This window comes from Numida meleagris, chromosome 4 (genome assembly GCF_002078875.1).
Source record: "Numida meleagris isolate 19003 breed g44 Domestic line chromosome 4, NumMel1.0, whole genome shotgun sequence".
NCBI classification, from domain to species: Eukaryota; Metazoa; Chordata; class Aves; order Galliformes; family Numididae; genus Numida; species Numida meleagris.
Genome location: NC_034412.1, coordinates 44,362,931 through 44,388,170, shown reverse-complemented (window position 1 = coordinate 44,388,170; position 25,240 = coordinate 44,362,931). Strand labels below are relative to the sequence as shown.

General features: G+C 36.5%; 1 protein-coding gene across 1 annotated transcript in view; it reads right to left on the bottom strand.

The window, feature by feature from the left end:
• TACR3 (tachykinin receptor 3) overlaps window positions 1,490-25,240 on the bottom strand; it is a 33,066-nt gene continuing 9,315 nt past the window's right edge. The window contains exons 3-6 of the mRNA XM_021397075.1: window positions 18,264-18,452; window positions 16,796-16,946; window positions 4,681-4,877; window positions 1,490-1,805 (exon numbers count right to left, since the gene is read on the bottom strand). Coding sequence (XP_021252750.1) covers window positions 1,490-1,805; window positions 4,681-4,877; window positions 16,796-16,946; window positions 18,264-18,452 — 853 coding nt within the window. The remainder of the gene's footprint in view (window positions 1,806-4,680; window positions 4,878-16,795; window positions 16,947-18,263; window positions 18,453-25,240) is intronic.

The window sequence follows — 25,240 nt, the reverse complement described above, 5'->3', positions numbered from 1 at the left end:
AGCAACCAGACTTCATGACACGTGCAGGTAATATATCGCTGCCAGGTTAGTTTGTCTAGGTACGTTTCTTATGGGGGTGGCAATCCAGAACCTTCTTAGCAGAGATTTTAAACACAGGTAAAGATTTCATTTCTTTAAAACAGAGTATTTCTGTTTTAAGATGTCTTTAATAGGCACTGTGTGACATTTACTGGATTACTATAGGCCCGAAGGAAGTGTTTTTTTTTTTTTTTTAAAGAAATGTGGACCATTAAATGAACGGTCAGGAAAAGTCATTAATAACTCTCTGCTTCAGTGGATTTCAGGTCAAGCCTTGGATAGGAGAAGTCTGAGCCTGGAATTTTGCTACTCTACATGCGTATATAAAATATATATACATATAAGAATCAAATTCACTATGACCAGATTATTTCAGTTATTCTGAATGTGAGGGGTTACTGCTTACTATCAAATTTACTTACTTGGGGTTAGTTGATGTTGCATGTGATTTTGATTTAGTCCAGTGATGCAGTGATACACTGAAATCACAGTATGAGTACAAGTTGCACTGTATGGGTGAATCGCAATACAAACATGATTCTAATTACTGGTCTCTATACCTGCTCACCACCATGGTGGTTGGCATCTCCAGTTGCTGGAAAAGGATACATACGTGGGTTGAAGCTCAAGCCTTGCATTCTTCAAAGTTTTCCATGTTTGCTTTTTATACTGTGTTGGTCTTAGCCCCATGTACACTCCCACCATGCTGTCTGTGACTCAGGAAGACATTCACAGTGTTTTCATAGAGTTTTGATTGACTGCTTGATGGCAAGCATTTGCACAACCAGTTGGTCCATGCAACTGATACAGCCATCAATGCAACCAAACCTATAGCCTTTTATCTAAAACTTAGACCACACTCTGGTCACCTTTCAGTTAAGACTGACTTTCTTTGCACAGCTGTAGTCAGTCACTCCCTAAATTCTTAAATAATATTGTTATAGATAGGGATGAACTATATCTTGCCTACTTGTGCAGGGATAAAGCTAAAAAAATAACTGAATAGATTTGTCTCATTAAATCTCTATTGTAAACAAATATTTTAAATCAGATCTTATGTAACTTTGTTATTGTCAAATTAATACACTCAAGACAGAAGACTGCCTAAAGTTCAGTAAATTAAGGAACTTGTTACATTTCAGTAAATGCAACAGGTCAGTAGCTGAAACAGTGCTTTTTGTGCCTTTAACTTGTTTTATGTAATGCTTACAAACAACACTGTGCATGAAGTGTGACTGTGCTTTTGGACTGATGAATAACTATGTCAAGTTCCTTTTTCTCTCCAAAGCAGAAAAGTAGGTGAGGTTTAACAGTCTCATGATATTTGTAGCTGAGGTTCGTCAGTTGAAATATGTTTTTCCTGTGGAATTAGTATCTAACTCCAAAGTAAGTGAGCACTGAGTCTTGCATGTCCAGTGCTGCTCTTCTAGCAAGTGTCACCAAGAAATGCTTAGGAGTAATCATCTCCTGCTGTGTACAGTGAACTGACGAAACTTGAGGCTGTGGAGACAGCCTTGGAATTCCTCCGTGAACAAACACTGAAATTCGCATTCCTTGGAGCTGCTTTTTTCTTGCGACTGGGATGGGAGTTGTCTCCATCGTTGGTGTCGAGCACTACTGTTGTGCTGGACTCCATTCTGGACACAGCATATAGACTGCTTTGCCGGGTGGGATGAAACCTGGCAGCCTTGAGCTCTAGTTCGTCATGGCTGGACACCTCAATGAAGGGGCACCAGCGGAAAGCTCTCTTGAAGCCAGCTCGGAACCTGGGAAGAAAGGTACTTGGTGAAAGACTGCTTGTGAGAGCCAGGTGTGAGCCTTCATCTGAAAACATACACAGTACTAACTTAACACACTCAGCTTATTATTTTGCTCCTGATGATGCCTGTGTGGAAGTCAGTGGAAGTTTCCTTGGCTGAAGTATAGGTAGGAAAAAAAATGATAGTGATAACAGGTCTTTTCTATTTCTGATATTTCTATTTATTTTCGCTGCTGGGACATTTTCCTGATAATCAATTTGTCTTCCTTTCCCCATGCCTAAAAATAAAGATATAAACAATTAGATGTCAGCTCTCGTAGAGCTGTCTTCATAGAAATTGTTCTGATTGACTTGTGATGAAACCTATGCCTGTATTTTGTCTTTTTTTAGCAGAAACTTTGTAGCATCCCATCCTTTTCTCTAAAACAACAATCCAGCTTCCAGGTTCCAATATCTCTGCTGTTTCCTTCTATGTTAGAGAAGGTTGAGTGGGAATTATGTAATGACTAGTAATGATTTGCATAAAATATTTGGAAAATCATTTGCAATAATCAAGATCCTAGAAAACCTGAAAACTGAATGTGAACGATGTACAAGCAGGAAAGAATTTCAAGGCTTTAGCACATTGGTGCTTGCAGTATTCATGTGTGGATACTTCTTATTAGTTCAAATCAGAGGCAGAGATTAAATAGAAGAACTATTATAATTTTTTGGGTGTAAGCCTTTGCATCATAGAAATTAAATATCAGAAAAACAAAAGAAAAACAACTCACAGTGTATTTGTGTAACCTGAAAGAGAGCATCTTCTCACCTAGACCTAAAACATAATGGGCTTCTATTGCTTCTGTTGGTTTTGTTTCAACTACATTTCTGTGTTGCTTATTGTGTGTGAGCTTTTTGTAGCAATGGTACTGCTACCACAGTGATAACTACAGATAAAAACGTGTATGAATTTTCAGTGAAAACTGATCTTCCAGAACTAATTATCCTTCCTCCTCAGTTGTTCAGAGGCAGATAAATACATTAATTAAAAATTATTATTTCATACTTTGGTACCGAGTTGTATGATTACAAATGACCATGTAGCATGCTATTCATCATTCCTCCGTTTATATGCAGTCCAAACATAAAAGTAGTAGCAAAATAAAGAATGAATCTCTAATGGAATTAGGTTTAGTGTAGGAAGCCGTAAAACCCAAATATCTTTAGGAAGTATCTTTTTCATCACACTTTCTATCCTCTTTCTTATTCAGGGTTTGTTTTTCTTCCTCTTGAAATACTGCTATCTTTATTTAGATACATAAGTAATATCCTGATTAGCCTGGAAGATGAGGCTGGGGATAGCTATTATAACCCTGTCTGATACCAGATCCAGCAGAAGTAATAAACGCTACTGCATGAATAGGCCTGACTCCCAGCAAAAGGCTTTCCTTTTCGTACTGTATGAAAAAGAAGCAGATATTCAGGCTTCTTAAGTTCAATACAAAATTTAATTATAATTAAACTGTCACCACTATGTCGTTCTTGCATTGAATTTTGAACCAGGAGATCTTTTAATGTGTCTCAAAATTGCAAAGATTTTTGTTGATTTGCATTCCTTAATCTAGGTGAGTAATTTTGCAATGTACGAATGTCAGCATATACTTAAATCACACAATCGATATTAATTTTTTTATAGATAATGTCTTCTGTAACTGCCATAAAAGTGTTTTTGAAGTAAATGACAATGTTTTAGAGATGATGTGGTAGTAAATAAGAAAATATGAGACCTAGTTCTTTGGTTTTTGTTTTTGCGGACACTAGATGTCTAGTGATATCTGATCTCCATTGAAATGAATAGGAAATTTGCTGTTTGAGTAAGCATTTTGGTCTGAGATGCTAAAACTTAAGCTCTTGCTTAAGCAATTGTAGGACGTAAGTGATTAGAAAGGATCAGAAAGTTTTAAGAAATCAGGCATTGGTATTTCAAAAGACTGAATGTTAAGCTTTGTAGCCTACTCCTGATTAAGGAGGCAGGTTTAACTTGACAATGGCTACTTATACAAAGCAAATCTGAAATAATCTTTGAGGTTACTTATTGAAGACTGATTCGTGCTGACTGAGTTTGTGGACTAATTCACTGTTTGTAATAGTCTTTATTCAGTAAGACTAGAAGGAACACTGAACAATGCGAGACAGCTAGGATGTTGCTCTGTTAGATCCTGGTCCTTCAAGATGAAATGAAGAATAGGAGTTCATTCTGCAGTCCAGTTGTCTCGAATTGCCAAGTACCCATAACATTCAGCAGGGTCCATGCCTTTTGAAATGGAGGAGACGTAATAATACCTGACTTTTCATGCATCACCATCAAGCAGTACTATAACATTATACTGAGTAACGAAAATATAAATATGTTTCATTAGCCTGCTACGGACCTTGGAATATAGTAGAAATCAAACATTTACGTATAACATATGCAGTAAATAGCATTTTATGTTATATCCTTCCAGTACTGCAAATAAATTTGTTTACAATGTGGAAGTGAACAAACAGATTGTACTGTACTTCACAAGTAACTTCCATTATTTCTTTACATTGCAATGTTTTTGCAAGCCAAAAAAATAAAACATTGCTGTAGATGTCAAATTTAACAGTTGGAAACAGAAAAGGGTGATCTCTAAATAGTGAATTTTTCTCTGAAACTTCATTTGTAGCAGCGTATCTACTGGGAATTTGCACTTGGCTCTTCAAGTTTGTACCTGATAGGAATCCAAAGAAAGACTTTTTTTTTCTCCCCAGTAACTGAAAACTGTTGAAGTGAAAGTTCTTTCTTTTACCACATTTAAGCCATTTATTTTCTCATCAAATACATACATACCAACTGTTTTGTAACTGGTTCTTACCTTTTATTAAGACAGCAGTAGATAATAGGATTGTACATAGTAGAACTCATGGCAAGCCAAAAACTGGCCAAATAGATTTGCTGAATGTATTTCCACCGATTTAATTGTTGATAGATCCCAGTAACTATGAAGTAAGCGTGGTAGGGCAGCCAACAGATGGCAAATGTCATCACAACCACAATCATCATTTTTACCACCTGAAGGAAAGAAATAAGAATTCCGTTTTATAATATACTTCACTCTTTTTTCTTTTTTTTTAATTCTAACTAGTATTTAACATAAGTTAACTCTTATATTCTTATACTTCTTATATCTTCTATTTCCTAAATAAAATAATAGGAAAAGTTCTTCTGACATCATCTGTATTCATTTTTACAATAAATGTATTTGCTTTCTTGTATTTGGGTATCTAAAATATTACTTTATTCTATGTTAAGATCTTGAAAAAGGTTACAGGTTTTTTAATTTGAACACCATACTGTGGCCTTTATTGACCTATGTGTCATTTTCTGTTGTGGTCCGCAAGTAAATTCCTTGTTCCCAATTAGTAGATGTGATTTAAATCAACACTCAGTTGTAGGAAATGAGCAACAGCAGCATCCTCTTTAATTTTGGAGGCTAACAATTTCCTTGGCTGGTGTTTACTGCTTGTTGTGTTGTAACAATCTATCGGCTTCCACAGTTTCTGTTAAATACAACTGAAGAGTAGCTCTGTTTTGTGCATGGCACAAATGAGGCAAAGTTGTCACATTAAGCTTTTGCTACTTCTTCCCCTTTTCAGCTGTGCCAACTGCTAGCCTAGCTACTATTTCCAGTGTGATGTGTCACAATCACACAGCAGATTATCTTTCTATAAATATAATAAAACCAGTCATGAGAGGGCTGTGCTGAGCATTCTCTTGTTCATTTGTACTGTGAAGACTGAGGAATACCAGAGATTGCTCTCAACAGTTGCTATCATTTCTCTGTACAAGGCACTGTTTTCTGCTATTAACAGTTTTACCAGAAAAAAACAACCAACCAACCAAATGGAGACCTGAAATTTCCTATGCCTATGTGGCTTAGGTTGATATACTTAGAAAACATCAGCTATCGCAGTTAGATCAATTTACACCAGCATCGTGACACTACTCTTATCGTTTTGTTGAAATCATAAAGCAATTTAATATCTGGCACCAATTTATACACTTCTCTGCAGGCCATCTGTATTGTACAAGATTAGAATGCTTGTTATTGCTGATAACTTTTGCAATTTTAAGTGATGGTTGATGCGTATTTACCTTTGTCCATACATAAAATGACATTTATAGTTGTTTTTTTCCAAAGTACTTTTCATCAGGTAGCTGTAAGTCATTGCAGAAGGATGATGAGTATTCTTATAAAGGAAGGCAACACACCAAAACATAGTATTACTTTTACCTTCTTTGAGCGTACATCTGTGTGTCTTTATCTGGGCATGTATAGATATATATGGGACTATCTGTGAGGGCAAAGATGCCAGGATTATTATTATTTTGAGAAGGGAGGAGGATATGACTGTATGTGACATTTCTGGACTAAATTATATATCTGAAACAGCGTCATGAAAATATGCTGTGAGGTCACAGTCTTAATGCCTTAAACAGAGTGTCTGTTCTACTCCTTCAGACATAACTTCAATATTCTCATGGAATTCCTGTGCCTTGCACCTGTTGCACACGTTAGGTAGAAGACCTAATTCCATAGTTCCACCACAATCCTTGATCTCTTTGCAAATCCATACAGTGATTTACAGGTGCACTTCATCTGCTACTGCATTTTTATTTCTGATGGGAATCAGTATTACTTCAACACTGTCCAGGGATTCTTTAATTTCAGAACAGCTGAAAATTTAATGACTTGCCTCGACATTTAATCAACAATCTTGCAGTACCCATTGTGCACATGAAATTATTCTTAGAATAATTTATCACTGGAAAAACTTAGGTACAAGACGGAAGTTATTGAGGCATGATTTTTGTCTCCTTTTTTTCCTTAAAGACAAAAAATAACCACTGCACACAACACTCATCTTTACTGGCAGTAAAATCAGCAAAAAAAAAAAAAATTCTCCTTTCAGATCGGCTTGTATCAATCTGAGCTTCACTGAAGTGAATAATACACTGAAATATGTATGTTTAGGAGAAGACGTGCATTGAGATTACCTTATTGTGTGAAGTTTTTTTCCTAGAAGAAAGAAGTACTCTTTTTTTTTAAGCAAGAAAGAACATTTTAAAAAGTTCTTTATGTTAAAGTTGAAGATAAGTTGCTGTTATTTTGAGTATTTATAGGACAGCGCACTTATTGACACATTGCCTTGGGAGAATATAAGTTAGACGTTGCAAGTCTGTGTGGCATAAAATTGTTTGAAACACAGGGGAGTGAGAGTTGAATTTGAAGTAAACCACAAAAGCTATAAGAGAAGTCAAAAAGCCCTTTTCTGTCCTCATTCATGGGCTAAGAATGTGTATGCATTGGCAGAAATGCTGGAAAAGAAGAACAAGAGGAAGCTGAAAAAGGGGGAAATGATTCCCAGATTCTTCTTTTAGAGACAGGCATGCCCACTGTGCAGGACAGCACCTCACAGTTTATAGCTGTCGTTCTTGTCCACCCCCTTGGTCTTTCCAAACAGTGTTACGTTTCACTTCCTGAAGATATCAATACTGTGAACAGGAATAGCCTTCCAGGTCTGTAAACCCTGATTTTTCTTAGTATGGGTCCTGATGAATGAATGCCAGTAAACAGGCTCAGTTAAAGCGAAAGGAAAATAAATGAAATGGGTGAATATGAATTTGCTGGAAAAGCCCAGTTGTCTTTGTACTGTGATGATTCACAAAAAAAAAAAAAAGTCCCAAAGGACTCCTTTAAACTCTACAGATGAACTTGCAAAGTGAGCCTTAATTTTTTTTTTGTGAGGAATATTTAGACCAACCTGTATTTCAGATGATACGAAGTGGGAAACATCACTAAAGTAAGCAAACCAGAGAATGCCTGGATTCAGTTGTTCTTTGAGTCTAGCTCTCCTGCCACTGTTGCACAGCGGAGCTTTCCAAAACGTGATGGCAGTGGGTGCCACCAAGCAGTGTTCTGGTGGTACTGAGTCACCCTGGTGCTCTGTTCAACCACCCCTTGTGTACTATAGGCAGCGTGGCTGGAGGAAAGGGATGTCTTTGTTCCAGGACTTCTGTTTTCTGTTAAAATTAATTGTACTCAGTCTCTCAGCCATTGTACAACCTCAGTGGAAGTTTTGAGTCTAGATTTGGAATATAATGGAAAATCTAAGTATTTTCTATTTTTATGCCAGTTTTTGCCAGTATTGATGTAATTCTGCCTATGTCTTAGAAAAGCCCTGTCTGTAAAAAAAAAAAAAAAAAAAAAAAAAAAGTTTTGTAGTGTTGTCTGTTCATTTAAATCCTTCACTTCTGAGTAAGAAGCATTCTTTCATTAATACATGTTACATAATTAGAACAAAATGTATTTAAAAGAGCAAAAAAACCTATACGTGTACTGAAGTTGCAGTTTGTGTTTGTCTGTGTTGAGAAACATCTGAAACAGTACAAGTGGGGAAAAAAGAGCTAACAGATCCTATTACACTCAGAAACAACAGCAAATATGTTCTTTTCTCCTGTTTTTACTTTGCATGAAAAATAGCTAGAAAAAAGTCTGAGATGCAGCATTGAAAATACTCTTGTGAGATTAAGAATAGAAGATACTTTTCTGAGAGGTTCAGATGCTGTAGAGGGAGATGGGCAAGAGCAATTCACTTCACAACACATTGATTTGCCATTAGTACCTAAGACTTAAGTCAGGGAAGCGTTTCGTTTTCAATTTGCTTTGTAACTTCATTGCCTAAGTCATCTTCGATACTGCTACTTCCACAAGGTCAGGGATTTGGCTACTGATTTCTTTTGCAGTTTCAGGTTCTATAATGTCATTGATTTCAGAACTTTTACTTACTCCTAGGTTACACAGATGTAAATGAGAAGCAGAGCGAATAATTCAACAACTCATACCGTGTAAGAATTTCTTCATTTACCTGCTCATGGATGTTATTTATTCACAAATACAACTTAAACATTTTCAGAGATAATCTCTGGGAGTCATAATGTGTTTTTTTTTCTGCTCTGTGCTCTTTTGAAAGATGCAAAATTCCAAATTAACACTGCACAACTGGTTTCCGCCAACACATTAGCATGCAAACAGCAAATCCACATCCCAGCCTTGGGGACATATATGGCATTTGTGCACTAAACATCAAAGAGAAGGGAACACTGTTATGTTTTTTGCTTTTCTACAGCACTTATTTGGAGTAAGATATTCATCTTTTGAAAGAAAATTAGGATTTAAAGGTAACTACTGGCTTTAGGATAGAGATTGGACTGTTTTCTGAGATGTAAGTGCTGTGAATTTTCATATAAGTTTTACAAGTTTAGGTATTTTCTCTGCTCTTTTAGAAAGGAGGGATTCTTAATATCTGAAGTAGATGCAGATTCAGAAAGGGAAGGAATCAGAGAACTTGAAAATGTAGGTAGTCTTTCAGTCACATAGTAACCACGTCAATTCCGCTGCACTGTAAATCACTTAATTCTTCTGGCTTACACTGTCCATTTTTTTTCTCAGTTTCTTGGAATAAACTACTTTTCATTTCAGTTTGCAGAATCACTTGCTTCAGACAGAATTCACAGTCACTTGTTTTGTTATTTGAGCTGTAAAGATGAAAAAGTTTGTCCTTGTATGAAGTAGCTTTGAATGTGATTGCAGTCTTACAGATGCTAAAATATATATATTTTCCCCAAAATCAAAGCACTTCTGACATTTTTTTTTCACGAGAGATTTTAACTGCTGCTATTTTTAATTACGCTTCTCTAATGCTGGATGGCTCTGAGCTTTTCTCAAGAATGGCTCTTCTGAATTTTGTTAAATGAGTCTGCTAAAGGCTCTTCTGATATACAGTGTTGAAGGCCTGTATGTATATTACACAGGGAATACAAGGAATGGCTTATAAGGTGAGATATAAGTTTGTTCTATTTTCTGTTGTTTGAATTAAATACCCGAATGGAACATAGCTTTGTCAGTGACTTTGATTATAAACATGTCCAGGTATAACTTTTCCTTTAAAGAAGGCGGCTAATTTTTTTTGGTTTCTGTTTTTTGTTTGTTTGTTTCCCCTTTGAAGAGGGACGACATTATAGGCATCCTTGCTAATGTTATAGAACTCATCTGAATTTTCCACATAAGTCTTCAGAAAGGTCAGTACATATGAACTTTCCTTGAAATAAGACATCATATTGAACAGTGCAATAATAATTAAACTGTGCTGAATAACGCTAATGAATTATCCACAAGTATCCCTATACTTGGTCTCCTTTATGTGGGTTCCTCTCAAGGGAAACTGCCCTCTTGAACCTGAAGTGAAATAGGTATCCCTGGTTATCTTCAAAATAGAAATACAGGCTATTATTTTGTATAGAAAGCCTTTTGGATTGTATTATTTTTAGTTTATTTGCTTATAGATGTTATCATATAAAAGACCAGAAGAGCACATTTCATTTATTTAGTGAATGTAAATAAACGCTGAGAGAGGGATTTGTAGAAATATCTGTGGAGGTGACAGCAGTGAGAGGTAATAAGCAATTAATTAAGCTAACAAAAAGTGCTGGCATAAACAGAGCTGCCCATAAACAGATTTAGCCTGGAAACTGGGACCCCGGGCAGCAAGATGTTAGAACACTCTCACTGAGATGTAGCAGTCCAGAAGGCAAAATGATTTTAAGATGTAGGCTTAAGATGGTATCAGAATTTTGTTAAGGTCACCTGTTATGACAAATCTGGGGCCCTGAGGCTTGTTCCTGTTCTACTTTTATTTAACTTTTTAATATTGACAGAGATGAAGTGACATCCAAGGAGTAAGCAGAAGGAGCCCTGGAAGCTGTTCAGTGTCTTCCAGTGTCTGGCAAAGTAGGAATGAGGTTTGCCTCGTAGGAGCCTCAAAAGCTGGTGCCTGTTTAATCCCATTCATTTCCTTTTCATAAAGCAAATAAAAATAAAAAAGCTGTTCAATCTCAAAAAAGTCTGCCACATTAAATACCTTTTCATGTATTTACTTCATAGAGCTTACCAGTACTGCCTCAATTGCAAATGCTGTCTTCTGTTGTCAGTGGTGCTACCTCACCTGCGCTATGACTGTTTTATGACAGCTGAAGTACAAATGAAGCTTTGAAAAGAACTTTTGAGAGGAATGGCTTTGTAATTCCTCATGCTTGTTATTAGTTTCACATCTCATAAAACAAAGAATAATTTCCATCAAATACGAAGCCATCTAGAGTAGTCCATCTGTCCTTTTTATCCCATGCAGAAAATACAGGGTATTGGGCCTGAACAGACTAAAGAATTTCAGGGTTATTTTTGATCATAGCAATATATGCTTGCGTGACCTGTCATGAAGGCCTCACGTGTTGAGAAACGGTCTGTGATAGCACATCTGAGTGAACAGTCTCACCTGAGTCATGCCACTAGTGAAACTGACCTACCTTTAATTTCTAGACTTGCTCTAAATGCTTTCTGTTCTTCCCCTCCCTATTCTTCAGCATGCTTTCATACAGTCACTTACGTGGCTTTCCAAAACAATATGTATTTACAGTGCAACATTTTTCCTTCTGCTTTTGACTTAGAAGGTGAATATTTTGGAAACGCTTCTGTAGGAGGTGCTGATCCTCAAACAGACATCTGAGTCAGTAAGGAGAATAACCACTTTATAGTGGTGGTAAGTCACCTGCTTAGAAGAAATTTCAGATACTCAAACTATACAGTCATCCATACAGTATCAGTGAGACTACCTGTTGATAAAATGGAATTTAATGCTTCACCTTCCTCTTTTCTCTTTTTCTGTTATAACATATTCTTCTCTGTTTTTCTACATTTTGTTTTCCTTGTCAATCTCTGCAAGGTCAAAGAGTAGACCCATTTGTAGGAGAGGATTCCTGATGGACCAAAAAATTACACAGACATTTATTTTTGGCATGAGGCATATAGTATTCATAACAAATTAGGTTTCTGCACCTCATTACTTCACGATAAAATGGGTAGGTCATTTCACTCACCACTCAGAGAAATGTAAAATCAACCAGAGTGAAGGAGTCTTTTCCCGTGGAGTGTCTCTTGTGTCCCTTTGTGCATGTTTGCACAGTTCTGGAAGTGGCATGCTGTAAGTATATAAGCAACATGCTACTGCATCACTGTCTCAGTCAGTTCTGTCCATGAAGTGCAAGCACAAATCTGTTAGGTGAAAGTATTCATTCCACATGGAAAAATAAGTAGTTGGAAAGACAAGAAGTTAATGTGTCTTTCCCACAGTCTGCTGTTACACGGTCAGTTTGCATGAGTTGTAACCTAGATGCCATCCTTCTGTGCCTGTGCACTCCAGGACTTGATTCTCTGTGTGTGAGTAATGTAGACAAGTGAATATTTAGACAGGTGCTCAGCCTTGGCAGGCCATTACCTCAAAAAATTCTGTTAGTGTTTAACTTTTAAAAAACATAGGTGATGATTCAGTACAAATTAAGACATCAGCTGTGAACGCGAGGGTTGTCCTTTCAAATATATAGTACAAAAGTGTGTAGAGCAGTTGATTGCAACTGCTCTTTAGGATAATCACATTGTAGTGACCTTCTATTATGTTGAACAGTTTAAATCCCTTATGTCATTTTGAACATTGAATATATCATGTATATAAATGACTTCTTGGAGACTAGAATGCTTGTCCTCTTGCTGGGAGAAGCTCAGACAATACTGACTGCTTAAGTTACTGGGAAGAAAAACTTACCATGTCTTCGTAACTTTCACTGGCAAATATTTTCTAATCTTGAATAGACCTGAACAAATGTCTAGGAAAAAATGGGTTTTCAAGATGGTGTTGGAAATAGGAAGTCACATGAAAGACAATGCCTTGGACCCACAGTATCAAAACTATTTTTTTTAATGTTAGAATCCAAACTTCCATGTGCATCTTTGTGAATAAGCCAATACCTAACTAGTCTGTGCGTCAAGACTTAGTGATTGCTTGCTAACAGTAAGGATCTTTGATTTCAGAATTACTTACCATGAGATATGAGTTCATAGTGTGATGTTTTCATCACCTATTTTTGGCTAATAAATTTTAGGCTATGGGTATGACTTTGTTTTTCCAATTCTCTATAAACCTTAGTAAGCGCTCAATAATTTGTTCTCTTAGGTACTCTTTCTTTTTACATGCTTTAAGCTGCACTCTGACTAATTTTGTTGAGCACTTCTTAGCTCTTGCATTTCAGGCTATGTTGACCACCAGTCCTTCAGTCATTTTATCCACCACCTTCATGAATCTGTAAACCTAAATCATCTCACCCTTGGTTTCCTTCTCCAGACTGAGAAGGTTTTCCTTCTCCAGACTGAGAAGTCTGAGCCATTTTAGTCTCTCCTCATATGAACCTTGATCGTCATTCTCTAAATCCATGAGAGAGCTAAGTGTGATTGGCGATGTGCAAAGTGCTCACTGATTCTTCCAGACATGATTTGCTTATATCCTATTTGTTGCTTATTTCTGTAGTCTGCAGAAAAATAATAATAAAAAAAAATTCGTGTGTATTTCAGAAAATTATTTTAAAATTTTGGAATTACTTTTTAATATTTAATATTGTAGTCCTTCTAACACTTCACCTGGCTATTCCTGTTTATATAGTAAGAGCTTCCCATATGGAAATTTTGAGTGATGTGTACTTGAGGCAATGTATTTTGTTTTCAGATAGCAGTGTTTGTTAAATAAAAATAAATATGGAGGAATCATGAAAATTGTAAAAACAAAACAAAACAAAACCCCCAAAAAACAGTGAAGTATTACTATAAAATTATCAGAGGTAAGGAGAATTGTAAAGGACAGATACACTAAGGAGAGTACTTCCAGTTCTTGTGTATTCTTCCTACTGTGACGAGGCAATGGTATTTTCTGTTGAGAAACTTTATTTTTTTTTCCAGAAAAAGTCTTATCAGAACTGCATCTCTTGACAAAGAAAATAATGGATTAATTTGATTTACAGTGCATGATTATTCCTTCTTATAGGTTACTTAAATTTGAAGAGGGATTGGAATGTAAGGTTAGAAAACAGATTGGGGAGAAAACATCTGAGAGTAAGTCTAATTAAATGGGTAGGTCCCTGAGGCATGTGATCTGTCCAGGAAAAGAGTAAAGAAAAAGAAGAGGAAGAAGAGGAGAAGATGTGGTTCAAATGCTGAAGCATGAAGTAGTACAGAAAGTGACTGAAAACAGACTGAGATCTGAAGCCCCTGGTCTAATGCTTATCCCTGAACTGACAGATTATATGAAAAGTACATGATTAGTTTCTGTCATGAAATACCTTGTCTCAGAATGTTTCCTCATATCAGTATTCTTATCCACTCCTGAATTTCTAAAAATGTCAAGTCTTTGACCCTTAAGTGTACTAAGTATGACTTTGTGTTGTCCAAGCTATAGCATGTACAATGAAATTCTTTGTATTCTCTATTCTCTGAGGTTGCTTTCAGAAGAATTCAGAGTGTGTCACACTGTTGGATGTACCAATTGATGAGAATATCTACTGTCAACTTTCTCGAGCTTCAAATCTTTTCTTGGCAAGTATTGTTTCTTTAAAAGGTCTTACATCAATTGTTCACTAGTTTCTTAATGCTAAATACCATTTCAAACAGCCCTAATCAAACATGCTTTGCATAATGTGAAACATGCTGCCTACTGTTATTGTTCTCCTGTGTAGTAAGCACAGCCAGTACAGGCTTTCCTTGTACTGAGATAGTTGCATACTAAATAGCAAGAAAAACATACAGTTTCTATGTTTGAATAAAGAAAAAACAATAGCTTTGTTACCAGCAGCTGACTGAGGGATAGTTTTATCTGGATTCTAGTCTGTTAGTTTATTACCCTGAATGACTGATTATGATTCATCTTTCCAAACATAAATCATTTCATAAATCCTGTTGGGGAGTGCAGCAGTAGAACTGAAGATCTGTCATGGAGTTCTGCCAATGAAGTCGCTGATGAAGTTACAAATGTGTCTGCACATACTGGATGCTCATTTTTGCATGTGTCGAAGACATGAAGTACTCTCACATTTAAAATGCTTTAATCAAGGATTCCTTTTCTTGCTTATATCTAGAGTTGTTTTTAAACTATTTAAGTGATTTAATTGAACTCTTCATAGCATACAGTAAGAGCCAGCTTTTCTCTTTAGAGGCCTTTACTGTGTATGAAATAAGGTGTTTAATTTACTCAGTTATTATAAGATCTTCTGGTTTTCCAAGTTACTGCTTTAAATAATTTTTTCTGCACTTGCTTTTGCAAACTATATCTGTTATACAAGGTGATATATCTCAATGTCTTCACGCGCACACACTTCCTTGAATATTTTCTTCCTTTTTTCAAAGGCTGGAAGGGCTTTATTGATAATAACCCAGTTAGTTGACCAGCAAAAGCAATTCCTGCTTACGTTCTTTAGCAAATGTCATCTTGTAACTTTGAACGTACACCTTTGGGTAAGAAACAACATGCACAGCAAAGACTGTAATGATAGAGTGGGACTTTTTATGGATGATGGTGAAGACTGAAATGCTGATCTTTTTGAAATGCTTTCAGCATTTCTGGAAATGAGTCCAATAATTTAACTTGGGGGCAGATAGTCAAAGCATATTGGTTACTTTTCCATTATTTCCTCTTAGTTCACATTCCAGAATATCTTTGAGCTATTACAATACAATAGTAGTCAAAATATATTCACTTCCTTAAAATAAGTTAAAATTTTGCCCTCCTAAAAGAGGTATATGAACTCCCCCCTTCCTCACCCCCCCAAAAAAAATCCCCACCTAGCTCTGGTGTCATGGGAAACACTGAATGTGATACTGTGAACATGTCTAGGCATATCTGCCATTCTGACAACTGAAACTTGATGTAGAGGCTTTTACGTTTGTCTCCTACAAGTCTGAAGAAATATGAGTGGGAAAATCCTAATCGTTCATGTATCCTCTGCCATAACTACTTTTATTGTGTAGTATCTCTGAAAAAAATGCTTTAATATTCTTGGGAGCATCCAGATAGAAATGGAAACATCAGTATTTCCCAGTATTTGCACAAGATTTCCTGTTGTGGCAGTATCTAGCAAGTTACACTCTGCTAATGCTGCAGATACATGGTAGCAGATACCACTGTTCAAACTCTGAAGGTATCAGGAAGCCAAGGGGGTAATTGAAAATGTGCTCCTCATTGTAAATTTTTTGCAAATCCTAAAAGCTAGATAGACTTCGGTGTAAAAAAAAAAAATCATCAGACTTAAAAAGCAGAGCCGCTTGCTTATTATTTTTTCTGCATTCTTTTTGCTTTCAAAATATTTCTCCTGTGCAGTTAAGAATAAGTTAAAAGAAAACTTTACAACATAGAAACATCATGCAAAGTGAACTGGAAACAGTCAAATATTCTGGTCTTAGGCAATCTGCAGTCCTGTTAGACTAGGCGATACTTACAGTCAAATACTTTCAAAGAAAATTACTGGAATAAGTAATTTGATGTATTTGTCACCAGAAGGTATTGATATAAAACCTAAAGCATTAAATACTAACAGACCGATCATCCCAAAGATTCATGGTCCCTAATCTATTGAAAATTGCAGTAAGTGTCACTATAGATATAAATAGTGTCAGTAGAGTGAGAATCTGACCCACGGGGAGTTAATGGTTTGCCAGCCCACTGTTCAAAACTCAGAATTTTAGGTCTATAAAGGCTAAACAGTTGGGTTTACTTTCCCAGTATCAAACACACTTACCACACATTATATATGGAGTAAGAAGTTAAAATCCAAATGTTGCCTTTATTTAATGAAGAACAGTGAAGTTAGAAAAAAATAAATACAACAAATCAGCCAGTGAACTTAGAAGAAAACTTGTCTTTTTAAAAAAACTGAAGTCAGTCTCATTACTCTGATTTCAAATGCCTTTGTGTTTCTGAAAGAGAATACCACAATACTTTGCATCACAATTGCAGGTGATGTTATTAAAATTCTCTTAGTGAGGTTTAATGGAACAGTACCTTTCTCTTAGCTTTGAGCTGCTCATGATATTTATCCGACGTGTCACCTGGTATTTCTCCTCCCCAGAGGGTAATTCCCACTACAGAATAAGTGATGCCCATGACAAGCAGTGGAAAACAGTAGACCAGCAGAATCACAATGACATGATACCTGCAATGAAAAAGCATTAAGCTGGTAAGTGCTTTCAGAGCTGATGGAATGGGCTGCTGGAAAGAGAGTGCTATTGTTATGAGAAGCATGCTCTATATTGGTGGGCTAGTCCTTGGTGCTTTCACTGTCTTTTTCAAAAAGTCTTGAATTTCACTGCAAATGTATTTACATTTTAATGCAAGTGCTTTAAAGGGTCTTTAGTGATGATTCTGAACTCCTACTAGCAAAATTAAGAACAACCATAGTAATAATGATTAATGACTTCAGAATATAAGGTATCTTTGTCCATAACTAGCTGAACTGATTTATTTATTGCACAGTCAAGTATCCTAAGGCCAAGCTAAGGGTTTTGAGTTCTAATCTGGACCATAAATGAAAGTAGAAAACCAGTATTTAAATACTGTCTTTATACAGAGGCATCCTTTGTATTTGTACTTCATATGGCCCTTCTGTTGCCTATGTGCAACGCAGTCAACTCTGCCAGTGTGAGCACTGGGGGAAAAAAAGAGAGAGCTTCTCTTGCCTCCTGCTAGGTCTTTGTTAAATGTCATCATCACATAAAATCCTGGTGAATGATCAGTGAAGAATTCCCAGCTGTCACTGAGAGTGACCTTGCTGCCCTTAAGATTAAGTACTTGTGGATGGCTCCTACAGTGATAAAAATTATATATGATCAGAGCATCTTTCACCTGCCTGAAGGAAGGCAAAAGGTCAAATTTGATGCTGTGTGGCTATGCAGGTTTTCAACCTTGGACACAGAGTTCATCTTAAATGCCAGTGAGGATCTGAAAGGGGAAATAATGTTTATATGTCTAGGTAACCACTTATTCCTGATACTGCCAGAAGGACAAACAGGATACATCCAATTTAATTGGCTGGTGCTTTACACCTTCAGAACGTGGAAGGAATTACAGTTTTCTTATTCCAGCTCATACCTGAGATAAGTAGTTGTGACAGTGCAACAGGATGAAGTTCCAAATAGAATCAGAAAAAAAAAATCTGATTATGACAAGGAGAGGCTTGTTTTACTCATTAGGATAAACTATAAGCTTACTTTGAGTTGTATATTCTGTCCCCGTTTCTAACCAACTCTGTCTGTATAGATGTGGCCATCTTAAGTGAAGCAGTGATGGTAAACATTGCAACACGGAAAGAAAGACGCTCATGGAAGAGAATAGTTTTCTTCCAGTTATCATTTAAATGCACTATCTTCCAACTTTAGCAATTCCATTTTTAATTTCTCAATGCCATTTGTTATTTTGTGTGTAGTATCCATTTCAAGTGTAGACATCACAAGTTGAAAAGAAAAATGCTTACGTGAAGTGCTGTTTTGGACCACCTGGCCATGCTACATAGCAAAGAGTTCTCCCAGGCATCACCTTGGTTATGGAGTAGAGGCACTGGGGAAAGGCCAACAGGAAAGCCAAAATCCATATGCTCCCAATGACCACTTTGGTAGCAGTTGCAGAGAGCCTGGGTTTCAAGGGATCAATAATGGCCATGTACCTGTAAAAGAAAGCAAAAACCTGTACATAAGAAGCCTTCAGAGATTTGCATGCATCTAGACTCAGCCACAGGTTATGTCTGGGAGGATAAAAACAGAGATGTTTGTCTTACTGGAGTTCTGATGGCACAATCTGACTGAAGAGCAATGAAACATCTGGAACCTTTGTTACTCTGCTACATAGTACAGGATATATCTCTAATTAATGGTCAAGCTCTTGGGATTATTAGAAATCTGCCCAAGAGCTACAGGAACTCGATAAATTACCATACATTTTGTTCAGTAGGCATTAACTGACTTCAGATCATTGGTCAAAGATCCTGCAGCTGCAACTAGTTCAGAAAGGAAACATGTGAGCTTTGCCTCAGTTAATGGAGAAGAGAAATACCGCATGAAAACCTCTCTTTTGCTTTCTCAGTTCCTGTGTCATGGGGAGGAATAGCATTCTTATTGCCCTGTAATTGTATTGGCAATCCATGTATACTGATCATTTCAGAACAACTTACATAAAATAACTGAAAAGATTACTCTAAACAATTACAATTTAAAGGCTTAGAAAATAGAGTAACAGGAAGGCATCAAGACAAACAATAAGAGAAAAACATAACTTGTTTTCTGCCTTCTGATGTCTGTACAGATGCAAGGAACTCGGGAGACCCAGAAGTCTTGTATTTTACACATTCTGTGTCCCAAACTTCACATTTTTTACATTTTCTTCTCATGGCTACCTCTGATTTTTAGACCAACCCCTAAATCAACGCCTTTTCCACCAAGTTCCCTGTCAGTCTATTTTGTTTCATTTATCGATGACCAAGTAAAGATCTTCAAGAACCTTAATTGTTTTGGTTAAATAGGAACGCTGTTTCTAGTTGCTTCCACTATTAGTTGGAATGCTCTTAACTATCAGCCAGAATCACATTTGAAGGAATTTTTGTCCTTCTGTAAAACCAGTGAAATAGTATCTCGTTTTCCACGTATGCTGATGGAGCATACAGGGTAGCTAACTGCACACTCTTTAATATGACATCCTAATGCTTGCCACTGCAACACAAGGAAATGTTTTTTACAGTAATGTTTTGCTCCAGATACAACTGAAAGCATGCAAGGAAATTCTTTGATTCAAGATTGAAATGCAGTGCTGTTTGCAAGTGAGCAATTTAAATCAGCAGATCTACAAGGAATTATTCATTGTATCTGCTTATTCAGGAGACTGAAAATCTGCTCTTCTTTGGCCATTAGTAGCACTGACATTCTACACTGTGTTTCTGAAATGAGAGTTAAAATAGCAATGATGTGAGAAGCTTCTCAGGAGTAACTAAAGCAAGAAAAAATAAACTAACAAATTTGAACTATTCTGTTTTTGTTGTGCCTTTGTTTTCATATTGTATGAAAACATCTGAAACAGACAGGAAACTGTGATAGGTATGAAAACCAGCTTGAATTTTTCTACTGCTGACGGTTTTACAGACTTCTTGGAGTATACCTGGATTCATTTCAGCAGTTGATTATCATTTACAGAGGTTAATACCGATTCTGGAAGAAACCAACTCATTGCCAAAGAATAATCACAGCCCATGTGTTTCTACTGTCTTTCACAGCACGTTTAATTATCTGATCATCTTTGACAAGATTATTGGAGTATCTCAGTGATTTCCTAAATGTCCTCTTATTTGTGATTTTGTTTTCAATCTACAAACCTCATGACTATGTTATTGTCCTTGTCTGTTTCAGGTTTTAAATGCAGTTAGAAAATCAAACCACAGCTGTTCCTGCCTACAAGCATTGAGAAAATATTTTCATCACTTTCCAGTACTACTACTATCGTTGAGTCATTTATACCTTCCAGAGAAATTGCAGTAAGTAAAAGATATATTATGATTCTTCATCTGTTCTTTCTCTACATTTCTATCTCATATAAAGATGGATGGGGATAGATTCAGAGATTATTTTTCTGTATGGAAAATTACGTGGACAATAATAGGCATTGTATGGCAATACTGTGTCCTGAAAATATAGTGTGGATAAAAAGCACTTTCTCTCACGAGCATTTGTAGATTTTATGCTATTGTTGAGAGTTTAGGTATTGCTGTGGGAATTAAAAGTTATAATACCAGTTTATACTCACAGATAATGAGAGTAGGTAAGTAAGGATGAATTAGTAGATGCCCTTTCCAAGTGACATGTATATGTGATTATTGTTATTTTTCTCGTCTATGTTAGTCCTTCGGGCCTTCATAAATCATAAAGTTTTCAAAGCTATTCATGTTGTTTACTTTTTGTGTTGTTATTTTGGCTTTAGAACATGAAAACCTTTCTTTTAATGCTAGTTGACTGCCTGAGTCTATATACTTCCAAATCCATACAGTTTGCTAGATTTTTAACCAGAGTTTGAATTGAAGTCTATTAAAACCAACAGAGAAGCTGACATTGATTTGAATCAATCTTGTTTTTGGATGATAGCTCCGATCTAGTGCAGTTAGGAGAGTAGCACTCATTTAAAACAAAGAAAGGTATGATTTGTCACATCAAACACTAAAGATTTGCCCAAGAGGTTTAGATACAAACATTAGCTACAAGACAGCAATAACATTTATAATAGAAATGTTCCTCATCAAAAAAAATTGTGCAAGTAATCTCTTGCATCTACAGTTACCTGATATGGCAAACAAACTTCAGTCAAGATATTTCTACTTTTTGAAAATTTCATACTTGAGAGATGCATAATTGTAGGATAGATATTTATTTTAGGAAAAATAACCCTTGTATTTGGTGGTCAACCTAAACCAAGGTAAGTCCAACACCTACCATCACTGTGGCAGCCTCTTGTAGCATTAAAATGCTAATACCTTAAAACATCTAAATGCTGTCAGAAATAGAGAGTGATCTAAACCAACTTCAGTTCTGAATCGTCAGTTTCCATATCTAGATTTTCAAGCCTCTTCTTTTTGCATTGCTTTTATTGTGTTCAGATATTTTGCCCACAGGGTAATTAATTTCCTTCCTTTACCTGTTGGTATGCTGTTTTTTTTTAATTTTTCTCACCTAGAGCCAGTGCTTTTGGTATTACATATCTACTATGAAATAATTCTATTCTAGTGTTGAGTATAGCAGATCACATGAAAATGTACTTCAGTTGGATTATTACCCTTGTTACCCTCTACACCCAAGTTCTGTTCTCCTCCAAGGAGTAAGTACAACTTGGAAAATAAAGATAACTTTGTAATCCTGAGTCCTGACTTTCAAATTGATCTACCTTGAGATGCTCTGTGTACCTGTAGTATTCGATAACCCATAAACAAGTCATCCTTTTCATATGCTTGTGGGAGTCTTAAGGCATCTCCTCTTAGGCTAGAATAATTTCTTTCAATTTTTAGTTTTCTTCAGATTGTGGCAGTGACATTATTTTATGTGCTACTGTCAGATTTTTATTACATTCACATTATTCTTATTCCCAGTTACATTATTCTTATTCCCAGTAGGTACGAACAGTATCTATCTTTGCCTAAGATAAAATTCTGTTGTTATATCTCTCTGTCTGGTGCCTGCCCTTTAAAGTGGTGGGTTGTTTGTGTGAAATGACTCATACATCTGTGCTAATGGAAATGTTAACTATTGGCTATCTGAATGAAGTAAGGCAAAGAACGAGGATCCCTTCCTTTATTAAAAAAAAAAATAAAAAAATATCTCTATAGCCAAAGGATACCAAAAGTCCTTTACGCACTGTTAGCTGTCATTTGTGAAGGAGGCTTAGCCACTCTTGCCTATAATTTTGTTGGTTGATGATGTTACCTTACCACTACTGGTACTAAGGGTTGTTAGATGTTCGTCTATCTTCTAAAGGAGTGGTGGTTGCTTTTTAAGTGGCACTTGCCTTTGCACTCTGTCCTTTTTATCCAGAGTGTTTCCATCAGGAACAGGAGCCCCTACTAGCACAGGCTACAGGTGCCATGCTTGGATGTTGCTCGGAAAATCAGTAAAGATGAGGAGGCTAAATGTGGTATAACATGTATGCATGGTGCAGGATATTGTACCTATACAGTCCAATTATCCATGGCTTTTTCATTCATTCCCATACTCTGTTTATATCATTACATATGTTTTTTATGGCAAAGTGTTATTTACAAGGGGGAACATCAGACATACCCTCTGAATTGTCAGGTGAAAGTATTGTTTAAGATCTACTAGAAAGAGGACTGTGTGAGTAGGCCAGGAATAAAAGGGAGAATGGTGAGACAAGATGTGGAGAAGCCAAGTAACTGAGGTTGAGAAGATGCTTCTGAACGCAAATGTGTAGGAATGAAGTGAAATGAGAATGAAAAGAAATTATTAAGCAGAGATGCGAAGAACTTAGCTGAAGGAGGATTTATGATGACTACAAGCAATTTGTTACTCTGGTGAAACAAGTTGTGTAGCCACACAGACATGATTCAGAGGGTGATGTGCCAATTTGCTTAGCAGCCGTTGAATGTTTATTGTTCAGTCAGTCCCTGGGTTGGAGAAATGGGACCCCCTGCCAAACAAAGGCTCAGAACTCTCACTGAGGTCTTCAGTTTCAGGACCAGATCTCTGATGCTTTCTCACTCCAGGAGGAGTTGTTGATGATGACACAGGTAGCTTGTTCCACACAGCAAAGAGGAGAAGCTGAATCTGAAGTACATGTGAATTGAAAAGACTTATGCTTGTTTACGACAACAAGCAAAAACCATGAGTGCCCTATCCAACATAAACACTACCTCTTGCAAGGCAATTATAAAATGGAATATGAACTTTTAGAAATCTAAGGATGTAAACATGTACAGGTGGAGATTCAAGCCAACGCCTGCAAGAATGTGAATTATTCAACATCTGAACTGTGTTCTGAGTGTACATATTATTCTAAAGAATTTTTAGATAGTACTAGAATCACTGGCATATAATGTTCAGTTCACTGTGATCGCACTGTATCCCACTGACATTTCTTTCTTCCAGCTGTGACTTGTGTTAATCTTTGTCCCTAGCTAATTTCTGTGGAAGTCAGCAAGAGTCCTTCCATTGAACATAATGAGAATCAGTCAGGCTGCAAAATATATTAGCTGGTTCACCATGATGTTCTTGCTGCAGTGCTTTTTTCCTTCTAGACTGTTTTCTTATCTGCTGGGGTTACAGTAGATCGTTTCCTTCTGATCTGCTCAATTTAGCTAAAGTCCACTGTTTACTGTTTGATACTTGTTTCTTAGGTTTGTCAAAAAAAAAAAAAAAGAACAACCACCTTGTTTTCTCTGAAACCATAATAGAGACAATCCTCATTTGAATAACATTGGTGAACTCTTTAAGTCACTGTTTATAGTGACAATTAATCTTGTAGCTCTCTGATAAAAGTCCTAAGTTTGTGTTTTATCATTCTGACAACAGAAATGGTAAAAAAAAAAAAGAAAAAAGAAAAAAAAATCCTAATTCAGCTTTTCTGTAAAACAGTATGCACTGGTTAATACAGGCAGGAAAATCTTCATCTTTTAACACATTATTTAGAAAATTGTTGCAAAAACACATAGGACGTTTGAAAAAAGCTATGTTCAAAATTGGATCCTACAGATGCCCATCTGGAGGCACAGTTGGAACCCTTTAATTATCGTAAGTGATTTGTTTCACCTGTTTACAGTGTGTTTATAAAATCAAATGGAGAGAAAAGTAATCAATTCAGTGCCAAATTATGACGGGAAATTGGGGCTGAACAAAGGAAGAGGCTGAGAGAAAATCATAATGCTTGTGTGTAAGTGTCTTGTCAACTGCAGAAAGCACGGTGCACTTCATGAATACACAGATGCTGTTATTCCCTGAAAATAGAAGCTGGTTTTGAAACTTTGTCTCCTAGTACTGCATGGAATCAGCTGGTAATTAAGAGACTTTGTTAGGGAAATTGCTACGACTCCCTGCCCCTTACTTAAAACATAGCTGTGAAAAATCCTATTAAATGTCTCTGTAAGGTGGGCATAGTAGATTAAAGGAGACAGAATGAACTGTGAGATTTTAGAGGCATTTTTTGATTGATGAAAAACAAATGTTCAACTTTTACATTGTCTTCTGCCTACTTAGTGCAAGGATCAGTCCCTTCTTGTGCAGCCAATCTGTGTTCGTTCATTTAGGCTGATTTTCTCTGGAGGAAGCATGGCTATGGGTGTTTTTTAGGACTGTTTCTGACTGTTGAATGAGACTGCTTTTTTCTGGCCAAAAGGATTCGCACTGAGCGATGTTGCTATTATGCAGTTTTCATCTTGAAACTAACAGCATAAAGAGAGTATGGCAATGTGATAGGAAAACAAACACATTGTGCAGTTGAGAGGTCAGTGCTTGCTTTGTGAGGGGATGAGTTGGCATTGATTTACCCAAAGGCACATATGCTGCTCTTGGGGAATGGCTGACCTGGTTTGGGTTAAGGGTACCATTGTAATTTTTGCAAAATCAGGACTAATGTCCAGAGCTTTGCTTTTCGCCACCTCTTACCAGACGCTTTAAAACAGAAATACTGAAATTCTGCAGTATGGCTGAATTCTCATAAAATATGCAATGCTTTCTACCTGAGGAATATTTCACTCATTTAGCTCATGTTGGCACTGAGCTAAATTTTTGTAAGTGTGTCACTGATTTTACAAAAGGTGTGCTATAATTATGCATACTATTAGAAAAGGGTTAACCATTTTCTTTGGTCTGTCTCAAATTGGTGGACTGACTTCCCCTGACAGAATGGCTTCTGTTTCTCCTGTTCTTTGAAGTGAGTCCAAATGGCTATTTAGGATCTCCAGTCTCTATGCAA